The sequence below is a fragment of the Callorhinchus milii genome, unplaced genomic scaffold (genome assembly GCF_018977255.1).
Source record: "Callorhinchus milii isolate IMCB2004 unplaced genomic scaffold, IMCB_Cmil_1.0 Scaffold11, whole genome shotgun sequence".
NCBI lineage: Eukaryota > Metazoa > Chordata > Chondrichthyes > Chimaeriformes > Callorhinchidae > Callorhinchus > Callorhinchus milii.
This window is the reverse complement of record NW_024704752.1, coordinates 12,831,457-12,857,515: the sequence shown is the minus strand read 5'-3', so window position 1 is coordinate 12,857,515 and position 26,059 is coordinate 12,831,457. Positions and strand designations below refer to the sequence as shown.

At 40.4% G+C, this 26,059-nt stretch overlaps 1 protein-coding gene across 3 annotated transcripts in view; it reads right to left on the bottom strand.

Annotated features, from left to right (window-relative positions):
* Positions 1-25,815, bottom strand: part of LOC103171937 (unconventional myosin-VIIa) — a 46,212-nt gene extending 20,397 nt beyond the window's left edge. For 2 of the 3 annotated variants that reach the window (XR_486886.2, XM_007884761.2), the window contains exons 1-34: positions 25,159-25,254; positions 23,123-23,236; positions 21,878-22,030; positions 21,345-21,529; positions 19,656-19,777; positions 18,386-18,528; positions 17,880-17,993; positions 17,634-17,787; positions 16,573-16,649; positions 15,989-16,108; positions 15,500-15,642; positions 15,048-15,258; positions 13,734-13,869; positions 13,339-13,499; positions 12,262-12,399; positions 11,508-11,666; positions 10,991-11,083; positions 10,309-10,403; positions 10,027-10,111; positions 9,421-9,639; positions 8,772-8,879; positions 8,139-8,303; positions 7,681-7,881; positions 7,016-7,189; positions 6,785-6,859; positions 6,253-6,380; positions 5,711-5,837; positions 4,242-4,361; positions 3,803-3,976; positions 2,720-2,947; positions 2,230-2,397; positions 1,274-1,388; positions 576-702; positions 88-257 (exon numbers count right to left, since the gene is read on the bottom strand). Coding sequence is in view for 2 of the 3 variants with exons in the window: in XM_007884761.2 (XP_007882952.2) it covers positions 88-257; positions 576-702; positions 1,274-1,388; positions 2,230-2,397; positions 2,720-2,947; positions 3,803-3,976; positions 4,242-4,361; positions 5,711-5,837; positions 6,253-6,380; positions 6,785-6,859; positions 7,016-7,189; positions 7,681-7,881; positions 8,139-8,303; positions 8,772-8,879; positions 9,421-9,639; positions 10,027-10,111; positions 10,309-10,403; positions 10,991-11,083; positions 11,508-11,666; positions 12,262-12,399; positions 13,339-13,499; positions 13,734-13,869; positions 15,048-15,258; positions 15,500-15,642; positions 15,989-16,108; positions 16,573-16,649; positions 17,634-17,787; positions 17,880-17,993; positions 18,386-18,528; positions 19,656-19,777; positions 21,345-21,529; positions 21,878-22,030; positions 23,123-23,236; positions 25,159-25,197 (4,741 nt within the window). In the remaining variant the exon portion in view is untranslated. Of the gene's footprint in view, positions 1-87; positions 258-575; positions 703-1,273; positions 1,389-2,229; positions 2,398-2,719; positions 2,948-3,802; positions 3,977-4,241; positions 4,362-5,710; positions 5,838-6,252; positions 6,381-6,784; positions 6,860-7,015; positions 7,190-7,680; positions 7,882-8,138; positions 8,304-8,771; positions 8,880-9,420; positions 9,640-10,026; positions 10,112-10,308; positions 10,404-10,990; positions 11,084-11,507; positions 11,667-12,261; positions 12,400-13,338; positions 13,500-13,733; positions 13,870-15,047; positions 15,259-15,499; positions 15,643-15,988; positions 16,109-16,572; positions 16,650-17,633; positions 17,788-17,879; positions 17,994-18,385; positions 18,529-19,655; positions 19,778-21,344; positions 21,530-21,877; positions 22,031-23,122; positions 23,237-25,158; positions 25,255-25,453 lie in introns of those variants that run through there. The other variant, XM_007884849.2, reaches the window with a different exon arrangement.
* Positions 25,816-26,059: the final 244 nt, after the last annotated feature.

Below are 26,059 nucleotides of genomic sequence, written 5' to 3'. Positions count from 1 at the left end.
AATTAGACTTTACAGGCAATCTTTGGAATGGCCAGTGTGATGTATATAGCTGGACTGGTAATTCCCAGAAGGTATTTTAACGTGCACCTTTTCTCGGGCTGCTGTGGATCGCTACTGCGTATTCTGCCCTCTTCTTCAAACCGTTTAGAAACATCACTATCAGATCAGCAACGTCTTCTGCGTATCCCGATGTCAGAGTGTACTCCTCCCCTTGCAGTGTGTTCAGAGTGATGCTCTGTCCACACAGCTTCGCAGCCCTGCATTAAACAGCCCACATTAACATACACCTGCAAAATACACAGTTACTACATTTTGCAATAAATTCTGTGGAGAGCTTTGGGACGCCCTCCTGACGTTTTAAGGATTAATATCAAATTCAAGAGTTTTTTAAAAAAAACAGTACACACTGAGAACGATTCAACAATAAAAACAACAACAGCTTGCATTTATATAGCACTCTTCACACGGAGTAGTGTCCAGAGCGCTTCAAAGACTAGCCCCTCTTGTACCCTGTTTGCTCTAAAACTGACCCCAAGTCAGTACTTTACAAAATTGATTTCTGACCTGACACTCACCTGTTTGTGTTTACGCCGATAATTTCTGGGAAGGATCGTTTCAAAAGGATTCTTTCCTTTTCATCAACAAAAGCAACACCTACCCAGTTAACGGCCAACACTATCTGGTTCTTTGGCAGGCTGGGTCCTGAAAGCAAGGAAGTGAACGTTAACCGTTGAATACCATAGTGCTTGCAGAGCGGTTTGAGGTAAGTGCAACAACAACAACCTGCATTTACATAGTGCCCCTCACGTAGAGTAGCACCTCAGAGCTCTCGACAGTGGAGGAGGCAGGGGATGAAGGGACCATAAGCACGGTCGAACAGGACGGTCTTCAGTCGCGACCTGAAGTTGGGGGAGGAGGGGTCAAGGCGGAGGGATTGAGGGAGAATGTTCCATAGTTTCCACCTCCACATGCACACACATACACAGACGTGTGCACATGCACACACACACACACACACACACACAGTCACATACTACAGGCAGACAGACATACACTCAGAGAAGACATAGACAAACAAATACAGAAACACACACACATCCACCCTAGGCGTATGCGTGTCTGTCTGTAGTATGGGTCTGCTGTACGTGACTGTGACCCTGCCTGACACATGGTGTAAAAGACTGCCTACTTAAACTAGCACAAAACATGAGAAACACAAGCTACTGCTCACACTTGTGGAAAATGTGACAGGTTGTCTGCTCACATTCATTACCTGAAAACTTTGACGCTTCAAAAAATCTAGAGAACATAAGCGGCCACTTCAAGCGAGCAAAATTGACCAGCTGTTCCTTGAGCTCGAGCGTTGTTGGTCTATTGATGCTGAATGCCTGTAATAAAGAGAGAGACATCCATCTTAGAAGTTATTATTCACTGCTGTGTTGTGCCACGTGCACACACACATGTCTCACTACTCTTTACCCTGAGAAAGAGGTTGTGGGTTGAAGCCCCACCTGGGACTTGAGTTCATAATCTTCCAGGTTGACAACCCACTAGGTTGCTGTGGATGAAATGTTAACCTGAGTTGCTGGTGTTTCAAGTGAACAGTAGAGATCTCACGGCACTATTTTGAAGAAGACCAGAGTTCTTCTCTATGTTCCGGCTAATATTCCTCACTGATCTAAATTTATATAACAAACCCAGACGGAATCTGTCATTCAGCTCTCTATTTCTGGGATCTTACTCTGCACCTTAGAATTAGGGCCACTGTGTAACACACTTTGATACACAACAAGGCACTAACTATATCAAATGCGGTTCTTAATTTTTTAATCTATTAAAATCAGCTCAGCACGTCCACCCAGGGTGGAAACTCAGCACGTGGGGAAATGCAGATGTCACCAAACATCTGGCTGCTCAGCAGCTCAGTGTGATAGGAACCTCACATCCTACAGCATCTGCTGCTCATAACCAGGCATGTTGGGAGTCTAAGAAGTGGGTGGGTTTACGAGGGGGAGAAATCAATAGCGACTGAGAGTGGTTGATAGGGAAGCACTGCTTTTTAGGCAACACCCCCCTCCCCCCCAATTGTTGAAATGTTTAAACAGGAAGAAACTCGCAACTTCAGTTTCAATCATTATATAATAGCGTCCTCGCTTTCATTTACCCTCATGTCACTCTGTGAGTTAAACCCCACCCAAGGACCAAGAGGATGAGGTTGCTCGCGTATACCTTGGCATGAGTTGTGGTTATCTGTTGGCACCATTTATCTCCTGATTTGCTCTTGATGAGTTTATCTGGGACACAGGCAGACATGACCTTCAGTGCTTTCTCAGTGCTCATGTTCATTCCAAACTCCACGTAATAGTGTTTAGCAGCAATATCTCCCAGTTCTTCTTCCTGTGGAGTTTGCATCGATGAAGGTTTACAATATGAATTCCTTCAGACACCGATCTCGGACAACCCTCTAAGTGAGGCTAAAACAACTCGGCAAAAAAAAGTTAAAATAGAGCATACTTTCTTTCATCATGTAATAACCTTAATATTGATAATCTCGCCTGCAATACAATGTTGAGAAGAGCACAACAGAATTGGTGTCAAATTAGACAAGTTCTGTCGTTAACAGCTTAACGTGGAACAGGGTGGGTTCCTGAACCCACTGATCCAGGGCACTCGTAAAGTGTTGATGTCACAGTGCCTGACAACGGGATCTCTTGCCTACCTTTTCATACTGATATTCCCCATATTTAATCCCTCGGATGAGCTGGTGATAGATGAGGTCTGTGCTGACAGCATCCTCAGTGCAGTCGTGCCAGGGTGTGAAGATCTCCTTCCGGAAGAAAAGCCTCCACGGGGTATGGCGTTCCTGCCCGCCTTGCTCCCTCATGTACTGCTCACATTGCGAGATGCCATCCATTATGTGATCCTTGCCGTTACCAAGAGAGAAGACCTAGCGATGGAAATGCAATCAGGTGAGCATCCTGTCTGGGTGAAAGAGCAATACAGCTCTTACATTGTGTGCAATGCTGCGTTTCGCCTACAAAATACACTGTCAATTCACTTTATAATATATAAACCTGTGAAACGCATTGAGATGTCTCAACAACAACAACTTGCATTTACGTAGCACCCCTCACGCAGGGTAGCGTCTCAGAACGCTTGAACGACATCTCAATGACATGAACAAGGTGCAATATTAAATGCAAGGATAATTTGTAGTAGCAGTATTACACTCTGGAAATCTCATGTTGAGTTGCATCTTCAATGCACGGTGTTTTTGACTTATGAGTCTGGGCAGGAGCGAAAAGAGCAGCGGGAAGTTATGAATTATACATCTGTATGACTAATGCACTCTAGATTTTAAGCTACATTCTTTTGTTGATTGGGTACTCCTGGATTTTAACAATACACCATGGTTTAAGTATATGTTATAGTGCAAATGATTGATCGGGAAAAGGCCCTACCAATTGTGGCAATGAGCTGGCAGACACTTTACCAGTCCAAGGTTCCAAATCTAGCCCTACAACAAGTCATTAAAATTTATTCACTTGCATTCATTAGATTCAGTGCTAGAGACAATAATTCAATTAAGGTGAACCTGGCAATTTTTGGCTTGCAAAGTGTATTGCTGTGCGAAACATCATTGCTCAGTCACACGTACACAAGACAGAACATTTTACTCTATCCAAGTTATGTTGTCTCTTTGACTGACCCGACCCATCTTCCAAATACCTCATCCCAGCATCACCGCCCAACTTTAGCCCTGTCTCCCAGATTCCTCAGCTCGCACGCTATTGTAACATACTTTATCATACAGCGAGACGTAGATTGAAAATCCAAAAGAATCCTTCAATCCAATTTTCTCTGAGAGATACTTGCACATCTCATTGGCTGTGGTGGCAGAGTCTATTGGGACTGTGTGTCTCAATCCATTCATCAGCCTCACTGGTGGCATTATTGGCTTCTTTGATTTGGTTGCCTGTTAGAAAAGTAGAAGAAATGTAATGTGTTTTTTTAAAAAATGCTGCCTATGAAGAACAACTGCAGATGCTGCAATTTCATAGAAAATGTAATGATTAAAAAAACACGAATCAATAAAGAACGGGTCAGTAGTCACACCCTTGCAAATGAGCCAGTAGAATCAGTGAGGGTGCATGGAATTCTGTAGCATCTTCACTTTCTCCGGCTTTGGACAGATGAAGCTCTCCTTAAATTGCATCGTTCAATGTAAACAGTGAGCATACCTCAAGCTCCAGATAGCTTGGTGGCTGAGTCCGAGCTCCATTCGCAGATGTACGTTGCAGCCTTTCCCTGCAGTATGGGGCATATCCAGAAGGTCCATTTTGAATGAAGTTAAGCAGGTACTAATAATAATGAAAAGAAAAGATGCTTTTACTTTTTCACATGAAAAACAATATTTTGGTCACCTAATCTAAATCAGTATAGAAATATGATCAATATTAGAACCTGTTTATCCCCTACCCCCTTTATTATGCTGCCATTGACTTGTTTTGTCCATTAATAAAGCAGGAGGAAACGGTTTATTAGAAAGCCATGTACTTATTAATCAGAACAGTCATGTAATGCACTGTTCAGTAAAGATTAGTGTGAATAAAATCCATGGAATCATCAGCCCAATGCTTCGAGACAACAATAAGGCTGCATTAACAGAAGATACAGTACAAATCGAAAGAGGTTTATATTGTTATATTGCTACTGCTTAAGGTGTTGGTAAGACCCCATCTTGAATTATTTCTGCTGCACTGGTCACTTAATTATATAGGGAGGATATTATTGCTCTTCAGGGAGTACAGAATGTGTGACTTGTCACTGTGAGAATTCTAGATATCTGTTTCTGCTGATGGTACAACTGTTCTTTTTCCACCCAACTCCTCATACAGTTTCACACCAACAAATCTACTCCTAACAAATTGGTGTGAATGAATCCCATTGTTCTTTGTACCTCTTAATCTGAAACACTGGAGAGAAAGTGGAAAGATACCACTGATCAACCTGGCGAAAGGCCACATAAATACCAGATATGTGGTCAAGTTTACACATTTGCAAACAGCATGGTGCTGGCACTAACCCCCAATTGCAAACACGGAAAGATCCTCTGTCTCAGCGGGCAGTGACACAGACTTTTCCTGCTCTGACAGACACCCCAAGGCTAAGACCTTTGAAACTGAGTAACATGTTTGCTGCTGTTGTTGTGTGTTGGAAAGGAGCCAGAGGTCTGCTTGTGAGTTGGCCCAACAGGAAGACTCTCCAAACAAAAGCATCTCCATTCTCTCCAAGCTCAAGGTCACCACAATCAAAGGCAATGAAACAGAACTGCCTTAAAATCCAAAACTGAACATCAATTTCTACATGTCTGAGCGGGAAAAAAAAAAGTCCAAGTTATTTTATCCATAATGTAAATAATCTTCCAATTTTCATCTTTACAGGATTATTAATCAAACTGATCTCTGAGACTGCAGAAACAGGTAGGGTTGCTGTAATGTGTGCGTGTGTGTATGTGTGTGAGGGAGTGCTCCAACATACACAACAACAACAACAACGACAACAAGATTACATTTGTATAGCGCCTTTCACGTCGGGAGGAAGTCCCAAGGCTACAGTACAGTATGGAGGTGCAATTGTGTACAGCTACTGTCTACACTCCAGGGTATAGAATACAAAAGTTATCTTTACAATTCTAGGTAAGACCTACCTTGATAAACTTTTCTGTAGGCGGAAAACAGCCAATGCAGAGGGACATGAGAATCCAGCCTCTGGCGAAACTATTCTTGTTGTAGCACTCAGACAGCTGCTTACAGATCTGACAATAAATCTCATCCCTACAATGAAAGCAAACAGACACTCAAGGGTTCAATGCAGTGAAGAGACAGGCTATTCAAGATTCTCCTCTTGGGCCTCCAAATGGTGTTTCTCTTTGTTGTAATAAAGTTTGCGAAAGGGTACACAAGTAAGCTGCCATCAGGGTTTGATTGTGGAGTTCACAGCATCCATTATATGATTCCCTTTGTAAACTCTTTGAATTTGCCTTTATTTTCCTCTATAAAGCTCTGCAGATTGGAAATAGAACTTCTTGCCACTGCTCTGCTGTAATGCCATGCATAGATCTCCAATTGTGTCATTCATTAAAGAGACGGACCTGTGATTTAAAGGTCTGTTGCAATCAGTTGTAAAAACTATTGAAAAGGAAACATTAAACAGCAGGTTCATCACTTGAGCTGATCAGTGTTTAGTTACCTGATGTCAGGCCTGGCGATGGCATTCCCAACAATGAAATGAAGCTTTTGTAGGTTTGACATTGGCCTGTCTGAGATAGGACTCTCACCCAATAGTATTTCCTTTCCAATGGTTTCATTAGATGCCGCCTGAAACATGAATCATAGGAATATTAGTGAATGGAACATTGAAAATCAAACCTATCTGGGGTATTTTGTGCTGCCTTCCAGAAGGGGGAGGTTTGTTTACTGTGGAGACACAGTTACAATATCATAAATCTAACTTAAAATCTAGAATGGAAGTTTTTCCAGGCCTTGCATACACATGCCCTGTAATTGAATAAGATCAATCAGAATCTCAGCTACAGACATAAGGAAAAGTTTAACAGCAGAGTCACTTGGTGTGACTGATAGATATTACTACAAGAGTCATGTTTCTAGCAGGTATAGGAAAGATGTCCTTATGAGTGATAAACACCACTAGAATATCCATGTGACCGGCAGCTATTTCAAAGATCTTCATGTGTTAATAGCAGAGCTGAAACATCACTAACCTTTCCTGTTGATTTGGAAGAATGCTTTAGATTCAAGAGCGCCATTTTTTTGAAGTTCCCTTTTTGACTCTGGCTCTGTAAATAAATTGAAGTAGGTTTGAGTGTTACTCTCGGAGATTAAGTTTTTTTCTTATATTCCTTCCCCCATTGTCACTGAACATCTGCTAATGCTAAAATGCCCACGTAAGATACAAATAAAATTCAATATTTAAGAGGTAACAGGAACTTTACCTCATATACAGATGTCTTTGAGGACATGCGGACTTGGCTCTTCTTGCCGAGACTGTCATATATCTGTGTCATGATGGAGGAGTCATTCCTCGGCTCAGATTTCTGGGTGTATTGTTTGGGCTCCGGAAGATCTCCCATGAACCTTAGGATAATATTCCAGACTGCCAAAGAAGCCTGTGATAGACAAGCTTTACAAGTTAACAAGAACTGTGGGATGAATCTATGCATAGGTCAGCATTCGTCACTGGCAACTGTAATAATAATAAGCCTTGCATTTGATACAGCGCCTTTCACATTGGGCGGACATCGCAAAGTGCTTCACAGGATTTCTTGCAAAGTGCAATGACTGTGTTTTGTAAGAAACTGAAAAGAGGAAGAATGTGTTCAAATAAATAAGTTTGCGCTATTAAATCACAGGTCAAATTTCTCTTCCACCTGACTTGATACGTTTTTCATCGAATATACTTAAAACAAAACTAGACTATCTATTTACAAATTATCTCAGATCCTACAGTTATGTGTTTCTGTGCTCTATCTGTATCCTTTGAGAGCTATATAAAATAACATTTTATCATCGTTCACAGTACATTAAGAATATGATATCTTGGCACTTGTTAACATTCTGAAGCCATTCACTTTTGTTCCACTGGGAGGAATTCACTCACTAGAATGTCAACTTCATCATCATGGAACAGTAGTGGGTGACGGAGTGGTTTACGAGAATGAGTGTGAGTCACGGATCCTTGGAAGTAGGTGGCAGCAAAGCTTGGGAAGGTGTATCGGGCAAGATCATCCTCTTCCTCTTGTGAAAGAGGGTAATCGTCCAAATCAGACTCCTCAAGTTTCTCGCGTTTCTCTTCCAAGTCCTGAGAATACCAAGAACAAGCAAGAAAGTAAGGAGGAGAAAGGGAAATATTTCAAGTGAAGAATCATCTAACTCTTCCAAATCAAATCATTGAGTCAGCTAATAGAAATTGCTGAACCGCAGACACAAATACTCGTGTCACACACACAGAGAACCCAACATCACAGTCATGGGCCACAGCCTCGTGGACAGAGATCCCAGCATCAGAGTGAGAGACTGTATATAATTTTAGGAAATCACAAAAATGCCAAATGTTACCTCAAATCCTTCTTGGCCTGCGATCACACTGGGTAAAAAGCCGAAGATGTTGTCAACCAAATCAAGGTCGTTAAGAGATTCATTCTTATCTTGCTGGGATAAATACCGTTCTCTTCTCAGTCTCTCATTCTCCTCATCCTGCTGTTCCAATCTCCCCAAATGTTCCTGTAGAGGTTAAATTCATACTCAATGGACAGAAGAATCAGAGGATACACAGACATACAGAAAGGGCTATTATAAAGCTGAAGTTAATCTTCAAAGCCCAATCACAAAGAATATCCTCCAGCCCCTGTAGTCTACAACTAAGTTTGTTGATCTCTATAGCATCACTAAGGACTCTAGAATTGATCTGAGTGCGGTACTGGACATGATTGGTACGTGTGCAATGACTTCAGGGGAGAGAAGGGACGAAAGCAGTTAGAGAGGTAAGCACACAAATGTAATTGTGTTAGGAATGAACAAGAACCACCAGCGGTATCCGGTGTTGGAGGTAGTGTGGAGGAGGTTGTCTTGGTCAGAGTTGTGGGTATCTGCATTAGGTGAGGAGCATTTGATCGATCTTGTGGTTGGAACATGAAGTAAAGAAGTGGTGCTTCACAAAGCTGTTCTGGCACAACATGGTATGGCTCATACCTTCTGTCGTTTCATAGCTTCTTCTCTAGCTTTTGTTAGGCCCACCACCTTCGCAAGACGCATCTCCTCTGCAGCGCAAAGCTTCTCTGCCTCAAGACGCCTTTGAACCTGCAAACAGTTTACAAACATAAACATCACCCCAAGTACAACCCCTACTAGGTCCCTAATCCACCCCATATCATCTCCAAAATCCCATCAAACTCATATATAAATCTCCTCCACTGCAGTCCACCACAGACACAGCCCTGCAGTCATCTCACATACTATATTACCCTGATCTGCTACACATGTTTTATAATCATCCTACTTGCAAGTGCAATGGACCCTTCAAACAAATGAACTTCTGAGGCTGTTTACTTTAAAAGTATTAGCTTTCAAATTGAGCCTGTATTTAAGAATGTTTTACAACTCAGTGCAACCTTAAACTTTAAGACAAATTGGGTTTACAAACTAAGGCTAAGAAGAATTTCAGGCCTCTGATCCGCACTGTTTGACACCCATTAAAACATCAAAGAAGCAATCCCCTGAATTCATTAAAAACGTGAACTCCTGACCACATGATCCCTGATCCTCATTCATTCCACACACACACACCAATTACACCTTCTGGCTACTGATGGTCATCACATAAACAGTCTCACTGACTTACATCTCTCTTCTTTTTCCGGTAACTCTTTCGTATCAGCAGCCCTCTGGTGTAGGCCTGGATAGTGGTCAAGGCTTCCAAACGCTTGACCATGTCTTGCCGTACCAAGTACCCCCGGCAGCGGGCCTGAAGCAGGATGATGTGATTTTGTGCCATTTTGTATCGTTTGGCAACCATGCGGCCTCGGCAAAATGCCTGCAACCTTTCAAAACCCAGAGACATCTAGGGCAGAAAATGGTACAGATTTGCAGCAAATAGTAGGTTACAACCCAGCAACATGGAAAACATAATCTCAAACTCAGGAAGGTGAGCACACAATTCAGTACTTTGCACGTTGTCTGCAGTGAATGCATGGAACACGGGAGGTGGTGAAGGTGGATAATTTTGATCATTTCAACAGAGCGAGCAATCGTTATATGATTGTGACGGGGATTGGGAGGTATGTGAAATAGCAAGAGGTTACGTTTTACAAAATAGGACCAGTTGGAAAGACCTTAATGGTCGTATTCAGTTTGAACATCGATTCCTTAGCTTCCATAATATTACATTATTCTTTCATGTTTAATCCACTCAAATCAGTTAATATTGATGAGTTAAGGTAAGACTTACCTCTACGCACTTCTTACGACTCTGATATCCTCTCCAGTAGCTCTGTATCTGCAAGGCTGAGCGGCGCTGCCTCAGGAAATTCTTCCTATGGAGCCACACATCAAACAAACTGAGTGAAAGTGCTCACATAAAGGTCTGCATATTATCAATCAGATTTGATCTGTTCTTTAAATCAGAATTTCTTCTTTTTGCCTCAGTAGAACAGCTTGCTTTCGTTCAGCTGGTTAAAGGCTCAAGGGAAGGACATCACAGCTCAAGTAGTGGGTAATTGTTGCCTCTCACCTGTCTTTGAACCCACGTAGCGCTTTCTGAATGATCAGAGCTTTTGTTGTTAAGATTTTGCCTCGCTTGAGCTCGAGCACCAATTCTTGCTCATCCTATATAAAAAGAGAGATCCAGTGAGAGCACAGCTCAGAGTAATAGGAAGCAAAGGGTGAGTGGGTAACAGCCAAGGAATGATTATCAAGCACATCTGAAAGAGGTCTTCATGAACCTAAGAGTTTCATAAAGGACCTGACCTTAGCAGGAGTCTACTTTTGTCTAACACAAAAAAAGTTGGTCAAATCACAGCCAAAGCAGGTTTGAAAGATTCAGTTCTCAGCAACAATAATAATCCTTACATTTGGTATGGTGGTTTTCACGTCAGGAGGATGTCTCAAAGCACTTCATGGGATATACTGTAAAGTGGAGTGACTGTGTATTTTGTGGGTACCAAAATCATACAAATATAAGATTACATTGCACAGAGGCAAAATATGAGTAGCTGCCTTCAGTTACTCAAGCAGTGGGATATTTATGAGCATCCACTAATGATCTGGAAGAACGTGGCTCTTTACTGAATGTTGCTCTTTTACTCAGTCAGTTGCATGCAGTTGATAGACTAATGTCACTTGTAGGTGTATTTGAGACGAGTTTTGCTTGCTTGCCCTAGCAATGATTTTACTTTCCAGCCTCTAAACAGTACCTTCATGAAGATCATTGTTTTCCCTATTTTCCAATCACTGTCCGCTCCAATCGCTGAGGTTACAATCTGTTTGCAGCATGATTGAACTTTCTCCTGTAATTACACATTGAAAAGCGTTGCACTACTGAAGGTTCAGAGTATGGAAAAAAATCTATCATTCGAAATGCGACTCATGCAATTATACATGGGAAAAGTACAACTGCCTGTGGATTAGAGTATAATCACAGATATACTGAAATGATAAATGAGAATGAGCTCATGTCTGTCTATAGAACAATACAAATAATGTTATATGATAATTAAAAATAAGATCCAATGGTTTCCAAATAGACAGTAACTTCAGTGGCAGTGAGATAAACCTGTCTCACTATATTATTACGTGGAAAGTAATGGGATCCTTGATGCCCTCCAAATGTCATTATTATGAATGAGGTATTGATCATTAGTCATCCATTGGAGACTGCCCAATATTTATACAAAATCCATTCCATACATAATTACCAGTTCCACAACTCACCTCCTTCATGCTCCACTTTGATGAAGGCAATAAAGCCTTGTATCGGTCCACAAAATCGAGGAAGCTATATCTAATGGGATAGCCAGACTTGCGGATGTAGATTGTCTCTCTCATTCCAGAATACTGCAATTGCCGAACACACAATTCCCGATCAAACAGCTGAATAATCAGAAGGAAGATCAAGTTTAATCAGGGTATGGTTTGCCTCAATCCCTCAGAAACATTCTTTACTAAAGTACCAATTTCTTTAGAAAAGTATCCTGACAACAACTAATTGACAAGTCCTGAATGATAAGAACGTCTAATTACAATACTGTTGAATAAATTGAATATATATGATTAGAAACAGAGAGATAGAATCTTTCGTTCTGTTAGCTCCCGATCAGTAACCCACAGTAAAAATATGTTTCTAGTGTCAGGAAACATCAAAGCTTTCAACTCCATCACTATAATAATAATAAAAATAATAATAATACTTGCATTTGATATAACACCTTATCCCATTGTTGAAATGTCTCAAAGTGCTTCACAGAATATACTGTGAAGTCAATTGACTGTATATTGTGTGGGTAAAATGATCATTCTAAGCTTGCCTTTAAAGGCTACACCTGACTATTCAAAGAAACATTTGAAGACAACTAAACCAATTAGTCTGTGAACTCAAATCTTTTCAAGTCTCAAAGCCCAAAGATCCGCCTAACTCAGGATCTGTGCCCAGAACCTCAGCTTCCGCATCTAGAGAGCCGTTGCTTACCAAGGGTTTTTTGAATTCATTGGGTTTGATACAGCGGATGAAGAAAGGCTGACAGGCACCCAAAGTTTTCATGAGGTCATCCAACGATTGTTTGAACTGTTTGCCGAGTGTGGTGAGATGCTTATGGTTGTCAGTTCCCTGTGGGAGAAGCCCATACAGTTAAAATTCACTGAGCTATTCACAAGGACAAGGCAAATGTACAAGTCTTCTGCCATGAGTTATCATTAAGCATGTCAAATGCATAGAGTAACAAATCGGATCACAGCATGAGAACAGATGAAAGTTAACTGTGTACATTAGCTTCATAAACTAACAGGATCTAACGAGATAACATCAAACGGTTCATAACAGGAAGAGGGCTAACAAATCTATCCCTCTGACAAGGTTATAAAGTAAATGCATGGGTATTTAAGGCTTCCAGTTGCAGAAACGGCTTTACAATAGGCGAGAAAGACAGCAGTAATCCCAACACAATTAAACAAGATCCATAAGAACTCCAACAGTGAGACAATATCAGCTTGTTGATACAGAGAAAGAGGATAGGCTTGAGGTGCTGCATAAGCTCACTGAAAAATATAAATCATAAATTTGAATGGAGAAAATACCTAACTCATGACATCGAATATTTTCTTTCATGGAGGGGCTTCTCTCTTTACATTGCACACCAAAACGAGCTGGCCCTCATTCCACGAAGGAGCGCCCCCCCCCCTCCACTCAAAGCGCAGAGTGACTCTCACTCCATGTCCCAATGTGAGGAGTTGCTCTCACTGCGTGTACAATGGAGGAGTCAAAGGAAGAGGTCTCCTTTGTGTTAGACGCGTTATGATCTCTACATTACGATTTATGCTAAATTGCTTTCGTTGGACGACCAATGCTTTGCAAAGAGGTGCATTCCTCACATGCTGTATTATAATGAAGTGAATTCCTCACACATTGCTTAACGTCAACATCTTTCCACCTTGTTTTTAAGAGGAACCACCTTTCTCACGGGACGCATTATGAGCAGATCTCCTCATAGCCCATTTCAATATGCAGTAAGTTCGAATATATAAAATGTTATATTCAAAGGTCAATAACCTTCATGGAATTGCTAGTGTTGATTTGGATATGGTTGCCGGTCTTCCCATGAGTTGATCTGGTGCTCACTTGGAAAATTGTCTTGAGGAATTTATTCCGGGAAGCGTGCATGAGCTGAATGACATCGGTGCTCAGCTGATCTCTGTTCTTCTCAAGAAAACCTGTCACGAAAAAAGAGAATTTAGTTGCTGGCACCTTACCTTACTTGTGCTGAAATCACCTTGCAATAAATACCTTCTTTTCTGATGTGCTCAGTATGTCACTTCCTTTGTATTGAGGCTTTGGCTGTAAATCAAAATCTCTTTCTCTTTCTGTGCTTCTCCATTTTTTCCAAGTCTACGTTAGTTAAGACAGCCACTAATGAACGAAAAAGGGTTTGTGAAATATGCTAGTACCTTTAGCCTGGTAAAACACCACTCCTGCAAAGTGAGAAATGCCAAACATTGGATCATGAGAGCTCCTGGGTGGGATGTAGACATTGCTCTTGCTGTGCAGAGAGTTCAGCTTGACTAGCAATGTGGAATCAGTACCCTGTTGATAAAAGCATTTTTGTATTAATAAGATACAATTCAAGCCGAGCTGATACGACAGAAGAACATTTGCCTGTGCACCAGAATACAACACGTGACAATATAAATTTACATTTATAGCATCGGGAAGATGTTCCAAGAACGGAACTGCTCACATCCCAGAAGCATATCTGTCTGCCTCAGCCTGGGGGAGTCTGTCAGATTTTCAACTCAGGAGAGTGCTTGAACTTGAGACACAGGACCAAACATTTTAAGGTTTCATCAGTGTGAATTGTGCCTCCTGCCAGTCAGTTACAAGGTGGCACCCTCTACTGGTGGAAAATTTTGCAAACTGTCCCACCTTACTTTCAGCTAAACATCTCGTGATAGTATTGCCACCTTCATGCTGGTGAGTGATGGGGGGAGGGTGGATGATTGGAGGGCTTAGTGGCATATTTGGGGAGAGGGAGAGTTGGAATGCACCTTTGCCAATCTGTACTGATGTTCGTTCTATGATGGATGGTGGAAAATGGTTAGGCCTTTAGAGCCTACTTGTGGTGAATGGGTGGTGGGAGGAATGTCTAAGACCATAGGCCAACACACCCCAATGGGTGGTTGACCGGGTATATTAGACCCCACCCCCACCGGCTCTCTGGGTGATGGAAAGTATCTCAGACCATTTAATCTTGGAATATTCACTGATAACTAAATTTAAAAGTTTCATCAATTGAAAAAGAGTCATAATTGAAACTGACTGCAGTATCATCTTGTTTATGGACTCACTGCATTCTGTGCGTGTGAATTCCAGCAAGTTCGAACGTTGGAATATGTGTGATTATTAGATGTATTTACACACATACATCTTTGCATATTCATGCTTGAATATGTACAGTACATTTATAATAATAATTAATAATATTAATTGACTATATTTTGTGGGCGAAACGCAGCAGCCAATTGCGCACAGCAGTGTCGCACAAACAGTCATGGATTGAGTGACCAATTTTAGTATTATTTTTTGGATCATTTTGAGTGCATCTGTGCATGTGTATGTGTGAATAGCTTTTATTATCCAATGGCATTTTTCCTAGTTCTTCATTACTGGTCAATGACAAGGTATGGAGGTATATGTTCTGAATGTCTACCACTGTGTAAATGATATTTAAGTTAGCAGATAAAGGCAACAGGAGGGGAGCTTACCTTTGGAAACTTGCTTTCTTCGTCAATGATGGACATGATGTTCATCGGTTTGTTGACAATGACATCCAGTGTCTTTTGGTTGTCGATGAAATCAATGTGTTGCCAGCCAATCTTCTCCCGCTTGTACTCTTCCTGTTCCTGCTTAAAGATGTGCCGCACAAAGAACTGCTGCAAGTGCTCATTGGCAAAGTTGATGCACAGCTGCTCGAAGCTGAAATGAGAGGTGCAATGTCATTGAGAAGCCTGAGAGAGCCACCATCAGCAGATGGGGAGAGAGCTGGAAAAAGGAACGAATAAAAACAGGCAATAATCAATGTAAGCCATAGTGTGTATGATATGGTGCAATGGTGTCACTTTTCAACAAGTGTGAATCACACTATAACTTCAACACAAATAGTGACTATCAATGCCATCTCTTATTGAATAACTGAACTAAAAAAAACGCTGTGTACCTGTTTGTCTTGAAGTTCTCAAAGCCAAAGATATCCAGTAATCCTATCGTTCTGTGGACGTCTCGCGAACGATTTGAAGGTAGGTTGTAGATTGCAGCATTGATTTTATTCACAATCCACACAAAAAGGTGGCCATATATCCCCTGATTAAAACATCAAAGAATTTATATTACTTTGGACACTGGAAGAGGTTTGGAGAGGATAAGAAGATTATGTATCAAATATATTCAGATCCATGGGTTCATAGGGATTTACAGAAATGAAACTCAAGAATGTTGACAACTACAGAAAAGTGTGAATGGTGATTCAGACCACTTCGGTAAATTATTATTTTCCAATGGGCATTGATTTGCACTACACATCTACTTCGCCCTTTAATATCAAGTCCACTATGGCTGTTACTGATTTTTAATTAATTTCCAAAGAACAATAGAATTGATGCAGAAAAGTGTCGTGCCAAAGATGGAACTATTCATTTCACAGATTTACCTTCACAAGTGCATCTCGATTACCAGAAGCTTGCACTTTGCTCATTGGGGTGGTGAGGCTTTCTCCTCTGGTAATGATGGATCGCCTGGTCAGTCCATTCCCCAAATCCACTGAGTTCACCTGCAGCACAAATAAAGAGCAAATTAGCTGCATTTATTAAGAGGCAGAATATTAGTTTGTTCACTGAAAACTACGATGAGATCTATTGTTAACTCGGTGGGCTGAACAACTGGTTCCTCTTCCTGTTTTCCTATGTTGTTAACACTAGGTATCTTGTCTCACCAAGCTATACCACATGTCAAAGCCAAAAGATTCTATGTCTTAACAGGCAATCCCATTATATATAAATAAATATATATATATATAAACTATAACCACAGAGTCAGGCATGGTCCAAGTGTAAACTACACCTTTGGTAAGTAGCCTTGGAAGCACAATTCCTGGAAAACCTCCTTAACAAAGCTGAGTTATGTGAACAGTGAATGAAGACTAACAACCAGGAAAGTGTCTTTGCTGCTTGTGACAATGGTTTTGCTTGTATGAGATTTACATAAGGGATATTTGACAAGGAAATCTCTATTTACCGCAAGTAAATTTGTTGCCATGGTGAGATGAATTGACTCCCGAAGTTCACAACAATCCAAGTTATTATATACAGCCTCTACAAGGGAATGCATAAATACAAAAAAGTGAGGAAGTAAATTAATTTTGGGGAAACAAACATAAAAACACAAGGGAACAAGCACAGAATTGAGACTGAATCCGGGAAAACCTAGGAACATATGGTAGAATGTGAAAAATAAACTGATTAAGTCTGCGTCTTCTAGCAGACAAATTACAATTTCCATTCTCATGAACTCTCCCTACATCTCCTGAGGGACGTGAAATAACTCAAATTAAATTTCCAAAAGGTCAGAAGTTTCTCACATTTCTTCCTTATCCCAAATCAATTGAATGAAAACTCCAGGTATATTACTCTAACATTATTTATAAATGACATTGATCAACTGTGACCAGCTTCATTACATAGATGATATCCCCAAGGGACCCAACAGAAGTAAAAAATATGGGGTGAAATTCCAGTGGTTGGTAAAGTTGCTGACATTGGCAGCACGCACTTAGAATGGGATTTCCCCCATTTATAAACGCATGCCACCAAGGTTGGTAACTACTAGCCATTGGAATTTCACCATGATAATGATCACAGACCTGAAATGGGTTTGAATTCAATGGGGGGCAATGAGGAATTTGGGGCTTGTGTCCTTTGATTTCTGGAATAAGTTTAATTCCATCCTGGACTGATGTGCATATATACCCTTTCTCTCTGCAACAGTGTAAATGAAATACATTTAGGGTAAATGCAACTCATTTCCTGATAGGTAGTAGTCAACATCAAAAAATCGCCCATAATTGGTACAAGGTAGATAGAATATTTGGTGAGGGAAATGGAAATGAAAATTTCACACTGGTTTCTTGTGGCGATGTGGTGAAGGTAGAGTATGAATGCAAGTTTCCCCTTTCTTTGCTTATTGGGGATGATATAAGACGGCTTGAATAGGTTACCAACTTTATTTCTTTTGGTGACTTCAATGATAAATGTGAGATCAGAATATAACAAATGACTGCTTGGTGTTTCTGTTCATACCTTCGAGTTCCAGGTTGCCCAGGTGTAGAATGGCAGCCAAGAGCCTGTTGATTTCCCACTGCTCAATGTCTGAGAACATCAGGATTTTCATGGCTGAGCGGATGTGTGCATAGTGTCTAACGTCATCTTGTCCTTCACAACTTGTGCAGTTACCCTGTAAGAGCAAAGTGACATGTAACCAAACCGGGTTTTTTTTAAATGTTCATATTAACGAAAGGCAGTGTCTATCCTATTACAGTGACTTACCATGGTTAGGTACTTATATTCACCTGCTGTACCTAAATTGAGGAGTTTCTTTTGGTCTGCGCTCATTCCCATCAACAAACAGTAGAATATGTGGTAATTTCTCTCTTCTGGAGCCTGTGCAGAGTACATGAAAAGATGCAGATAAAAAGCAATCAATAAAAGGTGTGTGCAATGTTCCTCCTCCAGACTGGACACAATTCAATACAATACTACATCTGTATAGCGCCTTTCACGTCGGGAGGATGTCCCAAGAATGGACAAAGACATTGCTGAAATGCCACTTTCTTTTTAAGAATCAAGACCGTCCCCAATTTTGGAGGATTTTGTATTTGTTTTTCAAAACATTATTTGAAAGTTCCGTGTTTAGGTTACCCCATTCACTACCCCTGAACTGGGGAGGCAGGCAACCTGCACCAGGTTTCTGCTGAACCTCACTTTTTGGTTCACATATAAAGACTGGCCAGATAATAATAATAATATTACTAAGATCATTGTTTTACACCCACCTGTTGGCAGACCCGGGACTTCTCCAGTAAGTACTGCTCTATCCTTGCTCCCATAATGATCCCCTCATCATTGAAGTGGATGTCTATGTATTTTCCAAAGCGACTGGAATTATCATTTTTTACGGTTTTCGCATTTCCAAAAGCTGCAAAACAGAATAGAATGTGTATAATCTGGAGCAATATGAAGATGATTGAAAATCTGTACAGCACATCCAGATTACATCCTGCCCTGCGATGATCTAATAGATATTGTGGGAAATGGAACATTTCACACTGATGTGCTATAAGTGGACTGTGGATATTCTCCTGGGGTTGTGGATGGTCTACTGAGCTGCAGAATGATAAATGCAATTTCCAAATGTTGATTACCAAAATCGACTCACATTTTTAAGGAGAGTCAGCAATCAGAAACCAATCACTCTCTCAGTGGGGGGGCATCAGGGAGGGAGTCAAGGAAGGGGGCAGGTAATAATTGGTGGTGAGTCATTCATTGCTTTTCACCCAGCAGTGATTAGATAGTAGCATCAGTAAATGCTTGAGAACACAGTTCCTTTTTATCCGCAGAGTGAGGCATAGCAATAGTTCACGAAAACACCAAAAGAGCCTGAGTGGTGCTATGGGTTAGAACACTGTATTTTCGTCTGTGAGACTTGCATTCATTACAGGTACAAAGTCTCCCTTTGGTTATATAAGAAGTATTTTGTTGGTTACCTCCATCTTGGATTAGATACCCTGATGTATCTAATCCAAGAGATCTTAATGCCTACACGGACATTAAAAGGCACCAAAATATTTCTTCACCCAGCACTGACAATCCCTAAACAATCACTAAGAAAAATAAGAGGAAAAGCACAAAATCAAATTTGCTAAACAAAATGAATAAAAAATCGCCAGAAACTGTTCATTTCTCCTGATAGAGCCATGGAATACTCACATACCCTGTGTAATTGGTTTACACAACGTAAGTGTAACACTTCCAAAGATGCATAACATTGGCTTCAGTTACAATTTTGCCCACAAAATATACAGTCAATTCACTTTATAGTATATTCTGTGAAGAACTTGGAGACATCTCGAAGATGTGATAAGGCGCTATATCAAAATGTAAGGATTATTTATTATTATTAATGCATTGCCTGCACTGACAAACCACTGTGAAAGATTTATTATCAATGAGAGTGAGTATCGAGTCCTGAAGAGTTAACTATCAGTGTGAGCATCAAATCTTGGAACAGTTATGTTCTTTAAGTTCAATGTTTGCTAATGTTACCTTCTAGAATAGGATTTGCCTCCAAGATCTGCTGTTCAATCCATAAATGTTGCCCACTAATTGCAGTGAGAAACTGCAAGAGCAGCTTGGTACATTCTGTCTTCCCTGCTCCAGATTCCCCACTGAAAGGCAAAATAACCAGCTCTTTTTATCCATTGTTTTTCTTACTTTTTTTGTCCACAAGTTCATACATCTCTAGCATCCAAGGGGCTGTATACATCTGTGGTCAACTGATGAAGTGCTTAATAAGTCCCTTGGGACATCCTCCCAACATGCAAGGCACTATACAAATGTAATTTATTGTTGTTGATAATAAAAATGATCTACAGTAGTTGAACCTTGCTAGATGTTTCTTCTCTTCCAATACCCACCATGTCACGACATGCTCAGTTATTATATTTCTTATTCAATGCAAGTATGCACCTTGTGCCTTCTGCCTACAAGTCAACATTAATGGCATCAGGCCACCCTTAGTGCCTAGAATCAGATGAGACAAACAAAGGGAACTTCCCACATGGGTATTTCTTGTGTGCTAGTCTAGGCATTGTAACAGTACATATTGGCAGACAATACAGCCATCGGAGAGATCATAAGTCAGACGTGATAGGGCACTATATCAAATGCAAGGATTATTATTATTATTATCAAACCTGGGTCCCTTATGTTCTGTATGGCTCAATTTCAAACCAGCCAGTAACTTTATTGACTCATTGGGGGAGCGAAACCAATGATATACCTAATGTTTGAACACCGAGAATACAATATGCTCACTGTAGTACGCCTGCAATATGATAGCTGGAGGCATCCAGTGATCAAAGGTTAGTGCAATTTACCTGGTAAGAGTGATTGTTAGAACGCCAGGCAAAGTCAAAAGGCAGTGTAACAAAATTTTGCAATCACTGATTTTTTCTCACTCTTTTTTTCCACTATGTCTTCAGTTTATATTTAACCAAACCCTGGCCAGGATATCTATATACACAGATGTACAACTGCTCTGATCAATACATACAAATACACAGTCACTACACTTGACAGAAAAGCTCTGTGAAGTGCTTTGAGATGTTTCGATGTGACCAGGGGCTACGTCAAACCATTGTTGCGAGAACTCATGCAGAATCATACCTTCATGATGAGAATTTCTACTTTGTGAGATTAACTACTCATTACCCCCATTTGTAAAACCTGTGGCAGAATTATGAACCTGTTATCAGTCTCCATACAGAATATTGTGACGCACTACAGAATATACCCATATCTGAATACCTCAGATATCCTCTGAGACTGGGCTGAATCATATTAAGAGCTTCACTGTAGGTTTCATCTAGTTTTAAGACTCTTTACAGATTTATACCCCCATTCTCTGAGGAATCAGATCCACTGTTACCATTCGCTCTGTTTAATTGTACCAATGGTTTCCTTCATGGTGACATATTATAGGAAATTCTTTCACGCTGGCTTGGAAACAGGGTCACCTTTCAGCCTGACCTTCGAGTGCATTGTGACCCTGGTGAGCTGTAAACGAACAGCTCTTACAACTGAACAAGTGCCAGTTTTTAGATCTCATGTAATGTGGGTTTTCCCTGATGCTGTTACTGATCTTGCTGCACTTTTGGACTATCTGTTGCAGGCATTTCTGATAGAATTATAGCATTTCTTTTATCTGAAACCAGAGAAAAACCTGATTCTTACCTTATGATACAGCACTGATTCTGCTTATTTTTTCTCATGTTAAAGTAACAGTTGTCAGCAATGGCAAAGACATGAGGTGGCAGCTCTCCAATACGCTTATTGGTGTAGAGATTGATCTGGTCAACGGTATAGATTGGGAGCAGCTGGTAGGGATTCACAGAAATCAGGATAGAGCCGATGTAGGTCTGAGAAAGGGAAATAAACTTAGATTAACGTGGAATATGTTGCCCTTTGAACTATTCTCAAATTTTTCTGTGTTTTCAAATTATTGAATAAAACAGAAAAACCTTAGGTTTCATACAGTACAAGGTGGTATATTGTGTGAATCGCTTTGAGACATCCTCTTGATGTTTGTGAGGATTATTATTATTATTATCATAATGGTGTGCGTCCCGAGGGAGAGACCTTGGTAGTCAATATGTGGGCCGTGAGCAAGTCTCATTCAGCATGGACTACATCTGTGTGATAGTGAGTGAAGGTTAGGTAATGCAGCGTAATGTAAGTGAAATCACTTCTCTCAATGCTGTACTTACATAAATGATGGTCTCATTATATCTGATGTGGAGATTGCGTAGTATTCCTGCTTCATCCAGGTCCCCAATACGGATCATGTCCTCCACTCCATTAATCGAGGTAGGGTGCATGTGCTTGATCTTTTTAACGTCCTTTCCACTAAACCAGCGTTCCTAAAAATGAGGCCGACAATGTGAAAGTGCATTGTGTCCCTGGTGAGCTGTAAATGAACAGCTCTTACAGAGCCATATATGAACTCTATAACTCCCAGATCTTGTGTAATTACTGTTAACACTCCCTACAAATGGATGTGTTGTCATCTTAAGACTGACCTCCAGCACAAGACCTGTTGCCGCATTCAATCCATATCTTCATAAGTAAGCACTCTCTTTGTCTCCTTTAATATGTTAGCATTCAGACATACTTGCTGTTTAAACGTTCTCGGTTTCTCAACCCAATGGTCAGTTTCTCCCTCTCTGTGTGCATGCCAAGCTGCCTTTTTTTTCTGTTTTACTGTGTGCACTGCTAACATCTTTCTCCTCATCTTCTTGTTCCTCTGTCTGGGTTTTCTCTAGGTAATCTCGTTCATTCAATATCCATGCAAACCAACCCCCCTATCTTTCTCTGTGTGTCAGATAGTTGTGTATGTGTCCATCTAGGCCACAAATCATTAAAAAAAAGCACAGCTCCTAATGAACAATGGAAAATTACCCGTCAATTACCCTTATGTCCTAGACATCCCAACCTCCCCACGTTATTCATTCTCTCAAAGGGTGTTCTCATCCGCATGTTCTTACTAATCCATAAATTCTTAGTGTGTTGCATTGAAAACTGATTATATCATCTCCCACCATAACTTATTTTTTCCCAGAACTTTAAGACTTTATCTCCTCCAGTATACAGGCTTGGTGTTCCCTAAAGACCAATTCTTGATTTGTCACGTCACATACTCTTCCATATCTGCACTATGTACTTTGACCCTTCAACTATGTACTTTGACCCTACTTTCATCCACAAAATATACAGTCAATTCACTTTACAGTATATTCTGTGAAGCGCTTTGAGACGACTCGAAAACGTGATAGGGCGCTATATCAAATGCAAGGATTTGCATTTGATACAGCGCCTTTTCCAAAGCAAAAAGACGCAGTCTTGGGAGCTTCTCAGTTCTCATTTACAGAGTACCTAAAAAAGAAGATCAATGATACTCAGGAGTTTTATTCTGTGCAACAAGAAAAGAGGTTTCAGTGAAGTTGGCAGCTGACCTTCCCTTCATCGTCCAACACCAGAACCTTTCCTGATTCTGCTAGCTTGACAACCGCTCCAATTGGCACGTTGAACTCACTCGCTGTTTTCAGCTCCAGCCACACATGATCACCCTGAGAACAGAAACACAAAGGATTACAGAAACAGTGTGAATCGTGCGTAAATAGCAATGTCGTAGCAGTATTTGAAAGGGAAAGGTGTGTTAACATTTTGGACGCAGCCCCTCACATCTGTTTTTTGATGAATTGGAACATCTTTTTACCCGTTGGTTGACCAATTATGCATTTCCAGCATTTTTGGTTTGACTTCAGATCCGCGGGATTCACAATTTTTAAAAAATCTCTCTTTACACAGTTGTAGAATGTTTCATACACATGTGTGCCCTAAATGATTAACTAACACTCTTTCATCAAAAAAGAAGGGAGTGAAGGATAAAATATGCCTGATTGTGGGTTATTTTGGTCAGTGCATCGCACTACATTTTTTTCGTGTTGCACAGAGATCTGACATTAGCTGAAATTGGACAAATGTGTAATGTAAACTGTTAAGTCTTTGCTTAATGGTTTTATTGGTTCCGATTTCAGAGACAGAGCATGGCACTCTATGAAGCAATCATTCTAAGTCTCATTTACCTGTAAAGACAGGTACATTATTTTGTATAAGGAGGTCTTGATGGGAGGAAATCCTACCTCCTCCAGCTGCAACACACCTCACTATGAAGCAAAGCTCCCTACATATGCCCCGCGATGTGTTGAAGTTAGCTGGTTCAGATGCCCCAGTCTCGGCCTCAATACTTTTCTTCTTTTTCTCAAAGGAATATATTTCCTATCCACATCCCTTAAAGCAGTCTTGAAGAATTCTATTCCATTCTGCGGTTCTATTTTCTAATTTTACTTTCCACTTAATCCTCCCTAGAGCTCTCTGGTGACTCCAAGTTTTTGCTCCCCTGAAGTCTTGTTATTTTTGGCTTTAGCATTTGTTATGATATCAAATTTATATTTGCAATGATCACTAGAACCCGAGTGTTTGTCTACTTTCATGTTACTTATCACCAATGATGGATTTGAATACTGCATTTTACCCTATTGTATGACTTCACATGTTCTCTTAGAAGCAATTTGTGATCATCCTTTCAAAGCCACTTTTAAAACGTTCAGCAGTCAATCAAAGAAAAACATTCTCCACCTTTTGAATCTATACCTGATGCTGCAATAGTATAAAGGCACTTTACAGTTAACCTTCAACACCTTATTTTTCCTTTTATTATATTCTCATTCATTTACATCATTTCTTCTGACCTTTAGTTCAACCATAAAGAAAATACATTACAGCCACCAGTCCTAAGTGCTCTGATCAACAATATGTTTTACTCATATTGCATAAAGTGATAACCAAATTCAGGGAGAATGAATATTATGCTCAGAAGCAGTCAATTACTCTGTCTGTGAAGTTGCTTTCACCTCTCCCTTTCACTGTTCTGTCCACTTTAACTCTGAGATGTTGAAATGCCCAGTGACTATCATGTTATAATTTACTGCACTGCTCTTATTTGCCCAATGAATAAGCTAATGACTCGTCCAGAGAGATGTCACTGAAGTTGCAAATTATTACATATTTATATCTATATCAACTATTATCCTTATGTACGTTCTCTTCTTTCCATACAATAAAACATACCAGACAAGAAAAGGCCATTTGGCCCAACAAACCTGATCCTTTCATAGGCATTGTGCAATCTGTGCTATTATGTAACCTTACATTAAATTCTCTTAGTTGGTATCTATCCTTCGTTCCTCATCACTGTTACTCTCCAAGTGAAGCCCTATCCACAGACTTAACATTCCTTCCAACCCAAGCAGAAACCGCTATAGTTCAATGAAAACAACATTATTAGCCCATAAAATATGCAAACCCATATGGTCCGTATTATTTACAATGACCAATACCAGGGAATGGAACAATTGCTGTAGATTATGCACAATAGCCAATACCTACAGGCAAGTTTCAACCTCTGAAATTAAACAAATGTACTCACTTCCAAACTAAGCCTATCCCCATCTGTTGCTTTCTCCATCTTTGAGCATCATACCTTCTACCCACTCCCTTCAGTTGCCCAATTAGCTCCTGCACTAAGAGCTTCCTCATTCTTCTACTTGCAACTCGACTCTACCTACACCTGAGGCAGTACAAACAAAAACTACCAGAGTCTGTGTAAAGACATAACTACCCTAAACCTGGATAAATGAATAACTACCTTGAGTCTGAATAAATGAATAACGAAAGTCACAAGAAGATCGGTGCAGAGATCTGAAGTAAAAATGAATTCTTACCTCTCTCAAAGTGACCATGGTAAACGGTGGCAACTCTCTCTCTCAACAGCCTGAGGATGGGGAAAATGAAACAAGAAAAATGTACGATTATATTCACGCAGTAGTCTGATCTTTCCAACTTCCTTTAGTCTAGGATACGAAGCAACTCCCAGCCGTACAGAATCCTAGAAACACATTAACTTAGTTTCTTCCGTCATCAACATCTTTGTAACTAATGACACAAAGAATGGGATATATTCTCAGATCAAATAAATCCGAATGAAACTGATGTCCTTTCCATTGGGATGACTGTAACTATTGCTCCTGACGCCAGTTGATCTGAATCTTTTATGAGCAGAAATCTGCTCCCACTTCCACTCCTTTTCGCAGGACTTTGATCCTCCAATGATCCAGCACTACCACACCCACAAGTGGAACAAAAAGCAGTCAGAGAGGAAGAAATATTCACCCAGATGACATGAAATACTCCTAGAGTGTGTATGTCTACCTGACAAAGATGGGTCACGTAGAACATTTAAGAAAATAATAATAATCCTTGCATTTGATATAGCGCTTTTCATGTCGGGAGGACGTCCCAAAGCGCTTCACAGAACACACTGTAAAGTG